The sequence below is a fragment of the Haliaeetus albicilla genome, chromosome 28 (assembly GCF_947461875.1).
Source record: "Haliaeetus albicilla chromosome 28, bHalAlb1.1, whole genome shotgun sequence".
Lineage (NCBI taxonomy): Eukaryota > Metazoa > Chordata > Aves > Accipitriformes > Accipitridae > Haliaeetus > Haliaeetus albicilla.
Window position 1 is genome coordinate 2377998 of NC_091510.1, and position 17887 is coordinate 2395884.

The 17887-nt window shown below is 36.9% G+C and overlaps 1 protein-coding gene across 8 annotated transcripts in view; it reads left to right on the forward strand.

The window, feature by feature from the left end:
* Positions 1-17887, forward strand: part of ANKS1B (ankyrin repeat and sterile alpha motif domain containing 1B) — a 427100-nt gene that overhangs the window by 116536 nt on the left and 292677 nt on the right. For all 8 annotated transcript variants that reach the window (XM_069773749.1, XM_069773747.1, XM_069773753.1 and 5 more), the window contains one exon: positions 10339-10504. In XM_069773749.1, the coding sequence (XP_069629850.1) occupies positions 10339-10504 (166 nt within the window). The remainder of the gene's footprint in view (positions 1-10338; positions 10505-17887) is intronic.

Here is a 17887-nt window from a genome sequence, read left to right on the forward strand (position 1 = left end):
CATGGCTATTTTGAAGTTGAGTTACTCATTTGTTGAAATATAAGAAATGACTTGAATCAGAACCTAGAGCAACAGCATTAGTAGGCAAAGAGTTTTGTGTAATTTTGACCTTGTTTGTGTGAAACACTGACATAGTAGTTTGCATATGAAGGAAGGTCATGCAGCATTAGTAGAGAATACCTGTAGTGAAAGTATTACAGCTCGTGTGAGTGCAAATCTGGGGCAAGATTCCTTAATTCTGGCCAAATAGGTATATGATTTTGTGGTAGCTGTTCTGAAACTGGAATCTTGCAATGAACCTATAGAAAGTTTTCTAAGTTCAAATTTCATTGACAATGTGACATTGGTTACCTTATAATCCTTATCCAGTTCATTTGATATAATCTCCACGTTCTCAGCTTCCATTATGCAATAAGTAAGGCTGAGTATTTGCAATAAATAAGTAATTTATCATACCATGGAAATCATTATAGTAACAATTAAAGCAGTAGAGCTTTGACATAAAACAGTGGGATTCCTTATTTAAAGAGCCATAAGGAAGTAACATGTTTATTAGCTGAATGTTTCTGCTTCAGTCATGAGTAGTGAATTAGGTAACTATATTCATGTATTGTCCTTATTTTTCAGTCTTAGCTAATTGAGTTCAACATGGCCAAGTCAGTCCTCATAAAATTGCCAAGTATGTAGGTAGCATGATAAGATAGCACTGGATGATGGAACTTTTTGTATCCATAAAGCTAAATATCCATGTTCTGAATGTTAGTGGGGTTTGGCACATTTTGGGCCAGGAAACAGCAGAGTTCATAGGGTCCCATTCAGAACTATGGTTCTGAACTGTGGTTTGAAATAGAAAATTACCGGGTTCTTTAAGAACATGGGAGATACGGATAATGTTGTATTAACATTTGTCTACTACTACTGTGCATATTTCTCCTGTTGTAATGGAATAATTTATTTTATAGTTTTTAAATACTGATTCTAACTTACAGTATGAATTTACTTTCCCTCTGATTGCCTCTTACTGTTACGTTCAGTTTTCATACTGCTGAAATACCATGCTTACTGTAGACAAAGGTTATTTGGTCCTATTTAATCAGAAAGTACTAACTTTTACAAACTTTGCTTGTATCCTGGGACCTTTAAAGAACAATTTCAAGATGTTGTTATTCTGTTGATTTTGTATCTCATTTTCTCTTCAGTTGTGTACCAGATGAAGGTATGATTCACAACAACGTTGTTCATTTTTGATAATGTGACTTTCAGTAACTTTAATATTTGGAAAAAACATTTTGTTGTTCTTTCTGTTTTACTGTGGGAGTGTGTGTAGGAGGGGTTTCTTTTAAGAGAGTTGTGGCTTACACTATTGCAATAATAACTTTTATACCAAACAACTAAATTTTTATTTCTTCAGTGTCAAACTGGAAAATTTTTAAACATGGGAGATTCCCTTTCCTGAAATAGCAAACGTTTATTTGTAGTTTCTATTAAATCCATTGGGTGTGGCATCAAGTAATTGGTTTCTATTGTGCAAATTCGTGAAAGTATTTACATTACTTCAGAACAAGATGCATGGGCAGATACAGAATATTTTCTAAAAATGCGCAGATTATTTGTAACAGATAATGGATTAACACACTTTGTTGGTAAAGCTTTCTTTTCAAAGAAAATGTCCTCTGTAATGTCTCGTTTTAGTGATGTTATCTGCCCTCCAATCAAGTCAGTTTACAGTTCTAGGGATCTTTTCTGTTTTTCGTTAATAGTGAAAATTGCTATTCACACAGATGATGTGTTTTGCTTCCAGACCTACTTAGGTGTGTTCAATTCCTCTCTCGCCTCCATAGCAACCTATATATTTTTCATTTACTGGCACAGTAATTGATAGGAATGAAGCTATAAAATGGGAGAAAATGTCAGCCTGTCTGCTTAACATAGTGTGATAACTTTTTTTCTGCATTTGCTGTCTAGTAAATACTGACTCCACTTTAGGGTTTTTCAGTATCTAACATTTTCTATGGTTTTGATCCTTATAATATGAGGGATTGTTTTTACTTCATGTTCACTGCTTCTATTGGAAACCTAAGTCTGGTAGGTTCTACCAGAGTAGGAGACAAAACTTAAGAGCCGGACCAAGCCTATGGGTCTTTCGCCTGGGAGAAGCAGCGTGAATGGTTCACTGCCTTGTGATCCAAAGGCAGAACTAGAAATTCTCATTCACTCTTTCTGTGCATATTTCACACCTACTCTCATGCACATTCGAAAATGTTAACCCAAAGTGGAAAATATTTCTTTATTGGCTTAGGGGAAAGTGATTTAACGGTGACTTTTTTTAAAGTCAGCTGTTAGTCACGTACTATTGGGATCACTGTAAGTCAAGAGATCTACCACTCCTATAAAACTGTTGTGATCCTTTTCTTACAAATAAGAAAACCCTCTTTTTTTTTTTTTTTTTTTTTAATGAAGAGGTCTGATTATGTAACAAACTGATATTGTGTGAAATGTCCCTTCAGAACCACCTTCAAACCTTTGGGCTGTTACCAAATGAAGTCCAGAACCTGACAAAGTAGACGGGTTTATCAGTCTCTGGGAAAGTAGAAAGCAGTTTCTTTCTTCTGACCACAGTAGGTACTAGGAGAGCCTTCCTCATGTTGTTCTGTGTGTTTTGAACTTTGAAGCTGATGCCCTTGGAACTGTGACACTCTTCTGAGCCTATTCATTCACTCTCCGAGACACCTTCTGGCCCAAACTTCTCATTTTCCAATGAATTATTTTATCTCTTACTAGAGAAAGTGTTGTATGAAAATAAATGTTTTTATGGGCCCTCCTTCATATATGAAGTTCTGGCTATGAAATATCATCTGAATACTTTGACAAAGATTAATTAGTGGTTTTAATATCATACTTAGTAATGCATAACATTCTATTCTTAATTTTTTCATCCCGATTTATTTAATTTACCAAAATTCGCGCCATCTATTCAGCTAACTGCTTGTGTGTGTTTAAAACCTAGGCATTAGAACATAAGCAACTTGCATAGAAGTATTGTTTCCATGGAGCTGAGATTTCGGCTCATTTTATCTTTTTAATATAATAGCCTTTATTTTAAATAGGTATTTTCCTATAGCTTGATATGCAAACAAGACATGGGTTTTTTTGTTTAATGTTGTGGATGAAAACAGTGAAATAATGGGACGATATTTAACCTGGAAATTACTTTCTAGTTTGTAATTGCATTTTGTTCATCTAAACTAAGAATCATTTATTAAACCAGTTGTTGTATTATGCTATGTTGTCACACACAACCGTTAGCATTTGCATAAAACAGATATGTAGACTTGCAGTATATTCTTTGTCACAGTGCGTTATTTATTAGAGGAAGCATCTGCTCTTTTTCATGGCCTGAGTGCTGTATGCATGGGAAAGTATGTAACATGACTACAACAATCTAACTTCATTTGAAATTCTGAATATCAGCCAGATAGAATTATGAAAACTCTGCATAAAATATAGTGATATTGTTCTGCTGCTGAGGTTTACACTGCATTCATTATGCCCACAATTTACCCATATTTTCAGACATTTATAGTTTAGGCTACGTTAATGAGTTTTGTATTGTAAAGCTTTGTAGGAACCTTCGGCTTTCGGGGACTGACATCTGTAGAGTTTTCATATGAAATTTTAGATTCTAAACAAGATATGTGAAAATATGCATTTGAAAAGGAGAGGATAAATCTACATTTGTAGACTTATGCTATGTAAGATATGCTATGTATTTGTGCTATGTAAGTAATGATCACTTTTCCTCAAACACAAAGTTTGAAAAAGCAGATCTAAATTTTTGGAAGGGTTTCTGAAAAATTACGCATAATCTTTACATTTCTAACAATATAAAGATACAGGACAACAAATTAGCATGTTTTTTAAAATGAAAATTTTTCTCACCTCTGTGGAAGGCTTACTGAAACTTATTCACAAAGGCTGTTTCAGGTGCTGGAGGGAAAGAATTATTTCAGATAACTCTGGACATGTATTTTTCCTGCAACAGCAAACTCACTGTTTCAGGTGCTTGGTGAGAAAGTAAAAGAAAGTACCCTTTTAAAATCTATATTATAAATATTTTGTGCAGACCAGAGTAGATCCTCCAGTGTCATTACCCTTGAATGAGATTATTGGGGATTTTCCAGATTCTGTAATATATCATGAAGTGAACCTTATTATCTGTTCTATGACAAATTACATATTCAAGTGTTTCTAGCTGTCATAACAGTGAACATTTATCATAGTTTGACTCATGAAAAATTATTCTAATTACACGATACTATAAAAATTACTTTGGTTAAATTATTAGTAATAGATAAAAGTGTTTTTACTAGCCATAAAATTATAGTAATATTCCTGATTTCTTTCAATGAGAGGCGGTCAAAATAAATATTTCACCACCTAATTGTTTTTTGGGGTTATGATGACATAGGAAATACTTTCAATTGTTTTTGCTCAGTACATTATTGTGACAAAGTCACACAACACCCTTCAGGTTTGGGCATTCTCCCCACCACTTTGCTGCATGTCAAAAAAACTGTCTTAATTCCCTTCAGTGACTGGTCAGGACTTCTTTCTTGCTTGAATTCTTGATTCCTCTCAGCAGCCTTTGGTTACTTATCATGAATATTTCAGTGTGAAGTGTCCCAATCCAACGATGTTATATATCAGTCTGTTTACAAACATCAGGAAGTATGTTTGATGCAAACACATTGAGACTAGATAGAAGGAAGAAAATTTTTTTATGATGAGAGTGGTGAAACACTGGCACAGGTTGCCGAGAGGTGGTCGATGCCCCATCCCGGGAAACATTCAAGATCGGGTTGGACGGGGCTCTGAGCAACCTGGTCTAGTGGAAGGTGTCCCTGCTCGTTGCAGGGGGGTTGGAACTAGGTAACCTTTAAATCTCCCTTCCAACCCAAACTACTCTAGAATTCTATGACATAAATGGCATAAATGCAATAGTCATTGCTCACTCTCATGGTAACCATTAGCTTTGGGTTGACAGAGCATTTAGGATCAATAACTCTCCAAAGTTTTATCGATAGAAGTATCATAGTAGTCTCCTGAAGAACAACTAGGCAGAATTTATCCCACTGTGATGAAAGAAGAGCCACTTGGATTCTTCATGCTGGCCTTCTGGAATGCAGCAAGTCAGGGGAAAAGATACAATACTCTGGTGGGCCTCAAAGGCTATGTCAGAATTGAATAGTAATCATTCATTGTCTATATAAATGAAAAAGAAATTTTCTGAAGAAGGCAGATAAATTGCATTCTTCCTTTCTACATTTATGAGAATATTTCTCCTTTAAAGTTTATTATTCAGAAGAAAGGAAACCCTGGATATCTTTCACTTCTTGTTCTTATATGTTTGCAGATAATCAATAATTATAGCCATAAATTTTTCTTTGAAGTCTGAATTATCTGAAAATATAATTTAAGACCATTGAAACTGCCCCCTAATCATTCTCTTCCTAAACCAGTGTCCTTAATTTATGTTTTCAAGTATAAATATGCATAGGGGCATTCTTGCTCACCATACTTTCTAAAAAAGTGCCTTAGGGCTAAAATAGCTATCTCTTCTAATCTTTGTGATTCTTATTAGGTGTCTTACATAAATTGTGAGGACAGTGTTTAATGACAAGGAAGTAATATATCAAAAGAGAGACTTAAGCAAATCCAGACCTAGTAAGTTTTCAAATAACAGGATACAGTGTGGCCTTCAACTGTGAGTAGCCTAGACTCCAGGAGGTTCATAAATTTAGAATTTATAAGTTATAGATAAGTTAGTAATTGCCTGGTGAGACACAACATACCTACATGAATTATCACGGTGATGAATGAAATGTAACAGTACATCTTTAAAGAACAGTTTTTCTGCTGTTGCTCCTCTGGCAGTTATGTCTGACTCCGATGTGTTGTCCCATGTTCCAGGGAAGTAATAAAACTTCAACTGACCTGATTTCTGTAGGAAAGGAGATGGATGATAGGAAAAACTTTCAGTTAAATACAGATTCTCTCTTGTCAGAATGTCAGTTCAGATTAGATGCCTACTGAGCCTCTATAATTTTATTCTTAGGTCATACAAACACAAATTTGTATATACTGCTTATGTCTCAGTCCTTGAGCATACATCATTCAGATTGATTCTTAAAAGGAATGCAAGAGTATCTAGAAGGCAGAAGCAAGAGTAGTGAGAAGCTTGGCAGAAACGTAGAAGAAGAGGCCTAACTCAACATCATGCAGTTTTTGAAAATTTACTCACATTATGGAATATTGTTTCACGCTTGTATATAACCATTTGCAATTACCATATAGATACTTGTAGAAGCAAATTCATTCCCACTGATCAACAATCACATCCTCCCCGCCCCCCTTTATATTTTCTAGCCCTGTTTAGGTTTCGGATTATATACGATAGGTATTATACCACCGAGCATATGCTCAGAAGAGACCCAGCTGGCTGGAGGCCTCTGAGTTAAGGTCCTTCTTTCTACAAGGCAAAAATCTAATTTGTATTTTATTGGTACAGGCAACTGTTCTTTAATGCTTTCCCAGTGACTCACCTGCTCTCGGTCTTCTCTTTTTCTGTCACTTCTATTGTGTATGTATTTTTATCTTTTCCACAAACATACTTATTTTAATGTACCGACAGCCCAGCACATTACTTTTATGAAGTTGTAATTTCAAATAAGAACTAATTCTGACTTAATAGTGGTGGCCAGTTATGTGTGTCATCTTCAACTTTTTGGAATAGTTTACAGAAATTCAAGACTGAATCATCTCTAATTTAAAAAAAAAATTAAACTTGGATTATTTTGATTTTGGGACTAAAGATTATTCAGCTATAGTAGAAGAGTATTTCTAGAAGGTTTTATTATGCAGATGAAAATATCTAGGACATGTAGGATTACTGTAGAGTTACTGCTCTTTGCAGTGGGTGAGGTGAGACAACAGAACTGATATTATTGAGAAGAATCCTGAAGAGCTTTTAATCTTAAGAAAAAAAACAAATTGCATTGCTTGATGCCTGCTATTAACATAATTTTGTCATCTGTGAACATCTAACTTAAATTAGTTTAGAGCTTAAAAATTTCTAGAATATGCTCAGTACCTGCAAAATAGAGAACACATTGCAGCAACCAGAAGACTTCACATTGCTTGAGAAGTTTGGGGTTTTTTGCTACCTGTGCAGTTTTTAATTGAGGCTTATCGTCTTAATCAGTTGATAGAATTCCAGACTTTTTAAAGTATTAGCAATTCTTTTTTGACTCTAGCTTATTTAAGTTCTGCTTGGCATACTATTATCATATTTGCTTTATTAGGGAGAGATTTGGGAAGAATTTACTTGTCAGTAATTTACATTCCAACCATTTTCTCAGTAACCCCATCATTTTTATTCATTCTTCTCTGACATTTATATTCTTGCAATATTAATTACAGAATGTTGAATAACATTTAGCAGATCAAATTGGAAGTTAAGAGCAATTAGGAAAGGAGTAGAGTACAAAGGAGGGAAGATCACTATGTCAGTATGAATACTTGGTGAGCCCTCACCTTGAATGCCATGTGAAAATCTGATCCTTGTCACATCACTGAGGACTGAGAGGGTGAGGGGTGACAGGGATGGTCAAAAGCCTGAAACAGCTGGGTGAGTAGATCAGAATTTCGCATTCCCTAAAGGAGAGGACAAGGGAAGTGTGACAGAGGTCTGTGAAATCACAAGGAAAGGATAAGTAAAGAACAACCATTCGTTGCCTTCTGAAGTACAAGAATTGGGGATTTCAAGCTTGGTGAGATAGCTAAATACAAATGGGGTGCATGCAAGCTGTAAAGTGACATGTGCTGTAAAGGCAACTTGAGAAGGTAATTTTAGAAAGTTTGATTGGTGGACATGCAAAACAAAGTCAGCACCTTTTAATTCTGAAGTGTGGGACCCTCAGAGGGTTGTAGGAGAAGTCCTGCTACGTGCTTGTCCTGGTCTTGTGCTGGTTTCACTGTTCTCTAAGCCAGCACTGTTGGCTGCCTTTGTAGACAGAATTTTGGGTGGCATAGACATAAAGTAGGATCTGATGTGTGTTCTTATGTTTCATATATCAATTTTTATTTTTTTTTAATGTAGCTGAATTCAGGAGCTGAGCAGGGTTTCACTTTGGTGTTTGGTGACAATCTTAAGGCTGTGGTATTTCTTCATGGGCTTCTCTAGGCAGATTTACTATTACTAGGGGTTTGGCATTCTGACTTATTCTTATAGAAAATCGCATCTACAAGGATTAAACTGAAGTCTGCTGTTTTAGTCATTGTTTTGGTAAATAAATTTTTACCTCTGACTTTTTACAGCAGACTTAATGGACAAGGTAGAAATTCCTTTTTTTCAAGGTAGGAAGGAATCCTCCTCTTGTTCTGCAGTTGCAGTTCAGCTGCTTTGATGCCTCCACATTACACAGCGCAGTCTAGGGAGAAATATTTTCTATATTTATTGTGATAAAAAGGCAGGAATGTAATACAGAGTTAACAGTGCTGTTATTTATAAACTACAAGGTTTTTAAAGTCTTCTCTGATTTAAACCTAAGGTTTCAACTCATGCACATTTATTCTAGTGATAAAACTGTGTATTTGTAAACTTCTTGATTTCAGTTGTACTCTTACTAATAGCCATGCTTTCTTTTTTTTTTTTTTTGAGGATGTGGGCTACAGAAATAATTTTCTATTGAATTCATTTATGGAATGAGATCATTTAAGTTTAAAAAGTTGTATTTGGAGCTGCAGTAAGCCCACTTACAAACTTTTCAAATTCCTTGTTACATCTTTGGAGTCTGCTAGCTGAAACTAGTTACTATTATTACATACCAGTAAGATTGCTAATGCAGAGAGCTTATACTCTGACTGACAGGAAAGGGTAAAAGAGGTAGAGACACAATCACATTACTCTTTTAGGCATGTTTTTTGAACACTGGCTCCCAATCTTGTATTGTTTGCTAGTACATACTCATTTTTTATTGCAAATTCTTGTTAGTATTCTGTTTATTTTGTATATTTTTTTCCCTGTTAACTGTTTCTAGTATTCATTTTCAAGTTCTTTATTCAGTGGTGGTTTAAAATTTGGTTCTACTGAAGTTATCAAGTAGAATTCTGAAGTGGAGCTCCTGTTGCTGCCATCTCAAGCCTATCCTTCGAGAGGCCTTGAGTTATTACCAGATTGTGAACTCATAAAAAGTCAGGTCACAAAACAATGAGCAGGAAAAACTGCAAAAAGTTCGGTAGTATAACGATCCACTAACAGTCTAAATCATTTACCTAAAAAAGGGACTGTTATTTACAGCCATAGTTTACCTTGGGTAATATGAGGAGTTCTTGTTGAAGAAATTGTTATTCCACACCCTGTTCTAGTCATCACATTCTGCGATCATTTTCTGAGTAGTGCTATGATAATATCTAACTGTCAGGGTGCTTTTTGGCCTTTTGCGTTTTATTACATCATATTTGATTTGTGTGGTGCTTGACTTTCCATATGTCCAATGTAAGAAAGATGTGGAAATATGTCTTTGCCCATGCAATTGCTTTCTGCTGGGATTAAAAAACATAAATCACAAATCTAGAAACTCTGGTGAAACTGTATAGTATCATCTTATTCATGTTCTAAAGCAGAGACAGTCTGCTTGATTGGACAGTTTAATGTACCAGCAAAACTTCTGACTAATTCCCTTTTTCCCCTCCCTCAACATTTGCTAATGATGGGAATTCACTATATATATGTATCACTGTTAAAGGATCTTGTGCCATTATTGCTGTTCACTCAAATATAGAGCAGTAATTCATCTTCATTCTCAACCTGGGATTCTGCCACCAAAATGTAGATGGCCTATCTTTAGCTTTCTTATATAATATAAACATATTGTAAAACCATCCCCAGAGAGAAAGTAATTGCAGTGGTTAATGTAATTGTCACTTGCATGAAATATAATTAAAAAATTGAATAAGAGACATCCCCTGAATTAGAATCTAGCAAAGCAGGTGTGGCAAGACCATTTATGTGGGAGCTTTTGCTAAATACATAGTTTGATGAATAAAGACATATCTGTAACTAAACAAGAACTGTATTGCAGAAAATTTTAAAGAAACAAGTGCTCTCTTCTAGCATGCAAGTAATTCTTCCAGTCTGTTACAGTTTGGATTTCAGCAGAATGTGGTATTTAATTTGCTGAATTTTAAACCCTGCTAGCCAGAGTTATTGAACCTGGATCTTTTCCTGTGTCATCTGAGAAACATCTCTCTTACCTACTTAAATTTTTTGCATTTCAGGAATCTTATTCAAAGAAGAGAGGTTATGCATTGGAAGCAATACCCTCTGTACCTCTGGATGCAGTTCCTTCAGAAAATGACAGCAGTCTTTGTGATTCGATAGACATAGCAGTGACCAAAAAACCTTGCTCCCTAGAGATAGCAAGAGTTCCTTCCTCAAGACCAGGTAAATCCCCAAATAATCCTTTACATAGTCTTTGGTGTAAGTGTAATGTTACAGAAGGTATAGAATTATATGTAGAAGGTATAGGTTTATATTTTTAAGAATACGCTACTCTCTTTATTATCACAGCATAATTATAGTCTTCTATAGCTCCTATAAGAGCTTAATATCAGAATAAAGATTAACAGCAAGATGCTATAGAAGGGAAAACAAAGCAGAGGCTTAAATAACTTCCTAGATAAATATAAGATTGCAAAAAGCCAAATTAGAAATCCAATTTCTTTAAGCCCAGCCTTTTGCAGCAATCTATTTACTAACCTGTTTCTGTTTTTTTAATGAAATGCTTAGCAACAACATTTTACAACTAATTCAAAATTTAAAGTACTCTGTATTTTCATGTTACATAAAGGAAGATCTGCTCCAGTTTTGAAAATGAAACAGTGAATGAGAATTGATAGAAATATTAAATGACTATTTGGCAGACTGCTGTTTGTATTATACAGATTTGAACAGCAATGAGTTACGATAGTTAAAAAACAATAGAATTATGCTGAGTCAGATGAATTATATTATCTGTAAGGACTGTTTATGTTCTCCAAAATTATATGCTGTCTTCCATTACCCTTGTTTGAACTCTTCATTAGTCACCACCTGGTACAGGAACTTCAGAATATAATCATTTCACGTTAAGTAATTGGACTGAGAGTCTGCTTTGACAAATGACAGTTCTCAGCAGCACAGACCTATCTGAAGTGGGCAATTGACTTTTTGACCTGTGCTATCTTGATTATGAATCATGATTTGGGAAATATACAAGAATGATGGATGATTGTTGACCAACATCATGTTACCTATCTAGTCTGTGTAAGGGGAAGCACCTTCTTGATTTCACAGCTGAACTAGTATTGGAAGAGTGCCAGAGCTATATCAGGCAGAGTATATAAGGGCCAGATATCCAGATACAGCTTTGGAATCTGCAAGGTGAGGTGGATTGGATCATAATTCCCACCTCTCCATAAAATTTGGGCTAAAGAAGACTTGAGGGAACCTGCATTATGAACTGTGATCTAAGAGGTGGCACAAAATAGGATAGCATCTTTATAGCATAGTTGCACAGAGTGGACCAGAATCTGACTGGAACATCAGCATGACTACTTGTGTAACTGAAGGTTTATTTTGTTGATGGCTTTTTGGCTCTGATAATCTAAAAAATTAGCAGACTGTGCAGGACAATATTACGGGTTGTCATTCAGTAAAGCAAGAAAATGCCAAATTATCCTTGTTTTTCAGATTTCTACTTGATTAATCACCATAAACATACTTATTGCATTGGGAAGATTGCCATACCCCTGCCCCATAAATTGGCCAACGGAGTTCATTATCTGCCTCCGTAGCAATAGGGCTCAACTACAAAGCTTTCCAGTGTAATTAGTATTAAAATACCAGGCTTTGGAAGTGTGCTGTCTACTGAACATAGGCATTTTTCTTAGGCATAGTAAGTCCATTAAGATCAGTATGAAAAACAGATCCTAAAAAGAACATTTTTAGGTCTTAATCTGGAAATATGCTTTGTGTACGGTTAAATATGGTGCATATCAGAGGCCCAGAGAATAACCAAGGAAGCTGTAGGACATTCATGAGGGCACCCATCATCTTTATAATAACAAGGTCAATGAATTCACAACACGAATGTGCTATAATTCCTTCTGTCTTAGTTTTCCATATACCACTATGATCTTTTCCTCGGCATTTGATTGGGAAGAATGTTTGGCTCTATAAATAAGCAGATTCCAAAATGTGATTTTATTTTAAGCTATAAATGTAGTAGTTACCTAACTGGCCTTGCTTGTAAGCCATATCTGTAATCATGTTGGCTGTTATACTACAAATGGCCCAAATGAAATGAACCATGTCGCTCACAGTTATAAGGTACTTAACACTATGCATAATTGTATGTGCATGTCAGCCTGCCACTTCAGTTCATACAGATTTATTGCTTGAATGAGTTATGTATGATTACAGAGATCATTCATTTAAAACATATCTAATTTGCATGCCGTTTTTGCTGAATTTCCCTGTTTTTCTATCACCGAGACACGCTGACTTTGGGAATACTGTTTCAAATTGCTGTACTATGTCATGTATAGAGATCATTTCAGAGCATGAGGCAGCACTTTGAACATAAAATTGCATCTGTCAGTCTCCTTTCCCTAGGTGGTAGGACACTCTGATCAGCTCTCCCCACTGTCTGGGGCATTACTACCTCTTGGCAGTAGGAGTGAGACTGACTGCACACAGTGATTGAAAATTCCCCTTTCCTGTATTGAGAGGAAAGGTCATTCCGGCTGGCCTTTCAATCTGTAGAGCTGCATGTTCTAACTATTATCTGCCCTGCCAGTAAACTCCTAACAGGTTGGGAACAGTCACCTTGTCAGTCACCATTCTCTGATCTACTGGGGAAAAAAACAGACTGCTCTGTAGTTCTCCCAGAATAAGATTCAGGAAATTAAAAATAATATGAACTGGTAGGGAATAGCAGAGGATGAGAACTCCATGCACAAAATGGTGAAGGACTGTTAGATATAAGGGAGAAAAACTGAACAGAAAGGAAATAAAAGTAATCATAAAGTTCGTTACTTCCACTTCTGAAATCCTATGTCATGTGAGTGTTATGTTGTTTGCAAGAAATTAGGTTTATATGGGAAGAACAACAGTTACATTATTGGTTTATGCTGTCAGTTAAAATAATTGCCTCTAATTAGGACTAATCTAAGAGTAAAAAAGACTGCATGTGTGTCTGAGTTCAAGTTCATCTGTTCTTTGTTTCTGCAGTAGATTGATAGGACAAGGTTGGCAGAGTGTGTTAGCATCTCTGTCTCAGTATCTCTGCTTTTAAACTAACAGTTAAGACTTGATAGGAATATTCTGAAATACTGAGACAAATTTTTCTGCTAAGTAAAATATAAATTTGGATTTAAAATGTCATAAATCAATCTCATAAAATTAATTTCATAAATGAATTGATTTATGAATCAATCTTACTAATCTTTCTGTTGGGCTGTTCCAGAACAGTGTCCTCATTCCTTAAATGAGACACTTCTACTAGTCATTTTAATTTTCAGACTGCCCTTCCGTTAAAAAAAGACATCACATGATATATTTAACCTTGAAAAATAACCATAAAATTTTATTAGTTCATAAGGCATGCATTAGTATTGCCCTTTTGATCTTAAGGATATAACTAAATTTTGTGAACTGTAGCAACAAATCATCTTGGAAAAGGTGTAAACTTTTAATAAATGGCTAAAGCTCAAGGCACTGGATAATTCTAATGCTAAAGTAGGCATTGTCAAGTATCTTCAAGAAGCTAGTGCGTGCCCTGGTTTTGGATGGGTTAGAGTTAATTTTCTTTCTAGTAGCTGGTATAGTGTTGTGTCTTGGGTTCAGTATGAGAAGAATGTTAACAACACACTGACGTTTTCAGTTGTCGCTGAGTAGTGTTTAGACCAAGTCAAGGGTTTTTCAGCTTCTCATGCCCAGCCAGCGAGAAGGCTGGAGGGGCACAAGGAGTTGGGAGGGGACACAGCCAGGACAGCTGACCCAAACTGGCCAAAGGGGTATTCCATACCATGGGACATCATGCCCAGTATATAAACTGGGGAGAGTTGGCTGGGGGGGGGCAGATCACTGCTGGGGAACTAACTGGGCATCAGTCAGCGAGTGGTGAGCTATTGCATTGTGCATCACTTGTCTTTCTTGGGTTATATTTCACTCTCTTTTTATTATCTTCCTTTTCATTACTATTATTATTATTAATAATATTTTTTTTATTTCAGCTATCAAACTGTTCTTATGTCAACGCATGAGTTTGACTTGTTTTCGATTCTCCTCCCCATCCCACTGTGGGCTGGAGGAGGACTGAGTGAGAGGCTGCATGGTGCTTAGTGGCTGGCAGCAGTTAAACCATGACAGTGTGTTTTTGATCAGTTTTCTAGTGTCTAGAATACTGGTAACAGAACTTTAGGTGCAGCACCATACTGCATTTGAGCCTGTGATGTTGAAGACCCTTACAGGCTTAACTTGCATCCTTGGTAGCTTGGCCATTTCGTACCATACTTCATAATGTCATACACTTTATTTAGCAGAAATATTGAATGAAACCCGAGCTACGTGACAGAAGAAATATTAACAAATACATTTTTTTAATTGTGTGTCCATAGCCAATAGAGAGATCATATCTCTTTCAGTCTGCCCCTCTATTTTCTACTGCAGAAACTCCCTAGGAGTGAGACCAGGTGGCAGTCTACATGCTAAATTTTTAATAATAGTGAATGATGACCAGTACTACTTAAAATATTTTTAGGTCTCATTGAGTGTCATTAGGAATTAGAGAGGACTTTTCAAACTCTGTTTGTCATGAATAACTTAGTGGGGGAAAAAAAAAAATCCTCCTTTGGGAAAGTTGATCTGTCCATGCAGATTAACAAAGGTTTTAATACAGAATCTCAATAACAGGAAGAGACACTGCTGTTCCTAAACTGCATGAAAATCATCCTTGGATAAGGGATTTCTAGATCAAGGAGCTATTTTTTGCAGTTATGTTACTTCACTGTGGCTGCAGGTCGAGGAGACCTTAGTGAGCCATCTTCAACTCTGGAAACAGCTCAGCTATAGCAATGCAGAGCTCAGAGTGGGCTGCAAAATCCACTGAGAAATAAGGTAAATACTTAGGGGCTTCACTTATGCTGAGCTCTCAGCCACCACACAGCAACTCCCAAGTTGGCAATTTTAAAGATGGCTAGCTCTGGTACAGTTACTCTACGTGGGTACATCTAAGAAATGGGTTCTGTCAAGGGGATAAAAATGTCCTCAGATATGTGATGTGTTGCCACTAGCCTGTAGCAGGCAAACACAAGGCAAGGAGTTGAAACATAAAGAAAGAGCTATCTTAGCAGCTATTCTGGTTATCTACCCAGCTAAATGTACTTTGGAGAAATCTTGCTGTTGTCAGTCATGATGGTTTTTTTTATTTAGAAAAATTATTTAATTTGCACTTAAATGCCAGTAACTTGTAAGGAGGACCATGCAAGATAATAAATCTAATTAATGATACCTTTTTCCTATAGCCTCATAATCACAGCAGGGAAACTAACAAAAAATGCTTGTCACTGAATTATTGCAACATGTCAAACTGTCCCCAAGCTGGCCTATCTACTGCAATGTTAGGGGATTTTTGTTTTCTCAGCCTGGCATCCCTCTCCTGTCAGAACAGTGAAAATGAACCTGAAAATTTGTAGCCAGTGTGTCAGCTCACCTCTGCTTTCATTCTTGTGTCTACTGTATAACACTCTGTCAGCAGTGTCATACAGATATCTAGGAGACAATTCTTTAGAAACCTGAACTGAAAAATAGCTTAGCTGTGTTAACATTTTTATCAAAATTAAAATATGAAACTTCTACATAGTTCCCAAAATCATTAAATACTTGGCTTGGTAAATAAAGTGCTATTTGTCAGGTCATCAGTTTCTGACTGACTTCAGTAACAAATACTTGTAGCACCTGTCCTGAATATTTGGACATTCAGTTCTTCAGATTGAGACTAAGATAGCAAGTGCATCTTTTCTTGTTTAATGAATTTATGCCTTCCCTTTTGTGCTATTTCCTAGCTATAAGCAAACCTGTGCAAAGTGGCCACAGAAAGGAACCATACACACTGCGAGATATACAAAATTGCCTGGATGAATAGAATTCAAGAGTAGCTGTAGACACCCATGCTTCATCATTTCAAAACTATAATTGATCTGAAGGATCATGCACTAACCTTTCCAAAGTCCACTCCGCCAAATTGCTTCAAGCAGAAGGACTGCTAGTAGAGCTGTATTTCGTTTAAGCACGCTTTTCAAACCAGAGATAGGATGATATAGTGCACTTAAACACATGACCCACAGTCTAACTCCTCAGGATTAACTACTTCCAGTGTTCAAGAAGGATCATCTTGGCTGTGTAGAGAGAAGAACATAATAAAGGAGGGAGTCTCTTATCAAGCAGAGTGACTGCAATATATAACAGTTGGTCTAGAACCATCTGAAAATAGCTAGAGTCTATGAAATTAGGCTGATTTGACACCAACGTTTCTGCAGCAACTGATTGTCCATGAAAGCTTTTGGTGGTGTGGTGCATATTCGAGATCGTTACTACCTCCCTGCTAAGAGTGCTGAATTTCCCAAGTTCTAAGTCTTAGGCCCGATGCGTCAGGGAGCAGCAAGGGCCAGCTGCTCTCTTAGGGACGGGGATGCAGGAGCGAAGGGGACTACTGTGGCTGACAGGGCAGGGGCCTCACTAGTCAGGGCCCTATCTCACCACCCAAGAGCAGGGCAGACCTAGAGATCATGGCCAGGTTCAGCCAAGAGCCCAGATCATCAAGCAAGTTTGTGCTGATGAGGTAGATCTAAAGTCAAGCTAGAAAGTCAATGCACAGCTCAGGATGAGGTCCAGCGATCGCCAGGAGGGTTCATGATGACAAGACCAGGTCCAAGGTCAAGCTGGGAAGTCAGGCCACCAGCTGGGGTCTGGATGCATAGGGCACGGGCATAAGCACAAGACAGGCCGTCCTTCGGCATAGCTTGGCCAGGAACTAAATGCCCCAGGCTGAGCCAAAATGGTGTCTCCAGGAAGGGGGACATGAATAGAGGACCTCAGAAGGCTGGTCAGGGCCAGCAAAGCTTATTAGTGCCTCAGGGCCTGACTTGATGTGTGAATGGTAATCAATGTCCCTTCTTCTTCCATCTATTACTCAAGAAGAAAACATCTCCAAAGTATAATTCATCTGTATGTTGAGTGAGAAGTGAAGAGCCACTCACAGCTTGTCAATAAGGACCACAAAGCATAGGTGTGGATCGTACTGGGAGCCACGCATCAGTTTAGTGGAGTAGGTAACTCACAAAAGAGGCTTGTGTTTCCATAACAACCTAATAGCTGAAGTCTTTCTTAGGCAGCAAGTGGTTTTTCTTCTAAGTAATTTTTGGCCTTAGAGAAATGCTCCCATTATTAAGTAAAGCTTCCCAGTTCTCAGGGTGTTTTTTACAGTCTAATCCCCCTTTACCTTTAGCACAGAAAAAGATTCATAGGCCATGAGAAGAACAATTAAAAGAATCTCATGGTGCCCTGACGTGATGAGGATACTCCCCTTAAACGGAGAAAAGCTAGGTTCTAGCCTTTGTGTAGTTCCTTTAATAAACCTCTCAAGATACATCTTAAAAATAGGTGGGGTTTTGTGCCTGTTACTCTGAGTAGAAACCTGTTTCAGAACCACTGATTTCTGTGCTAATGATTAAGCAGCTTCTCATTTCCAACCTCAGTGTATTCATGGCCAACTGAAGTCAAGAC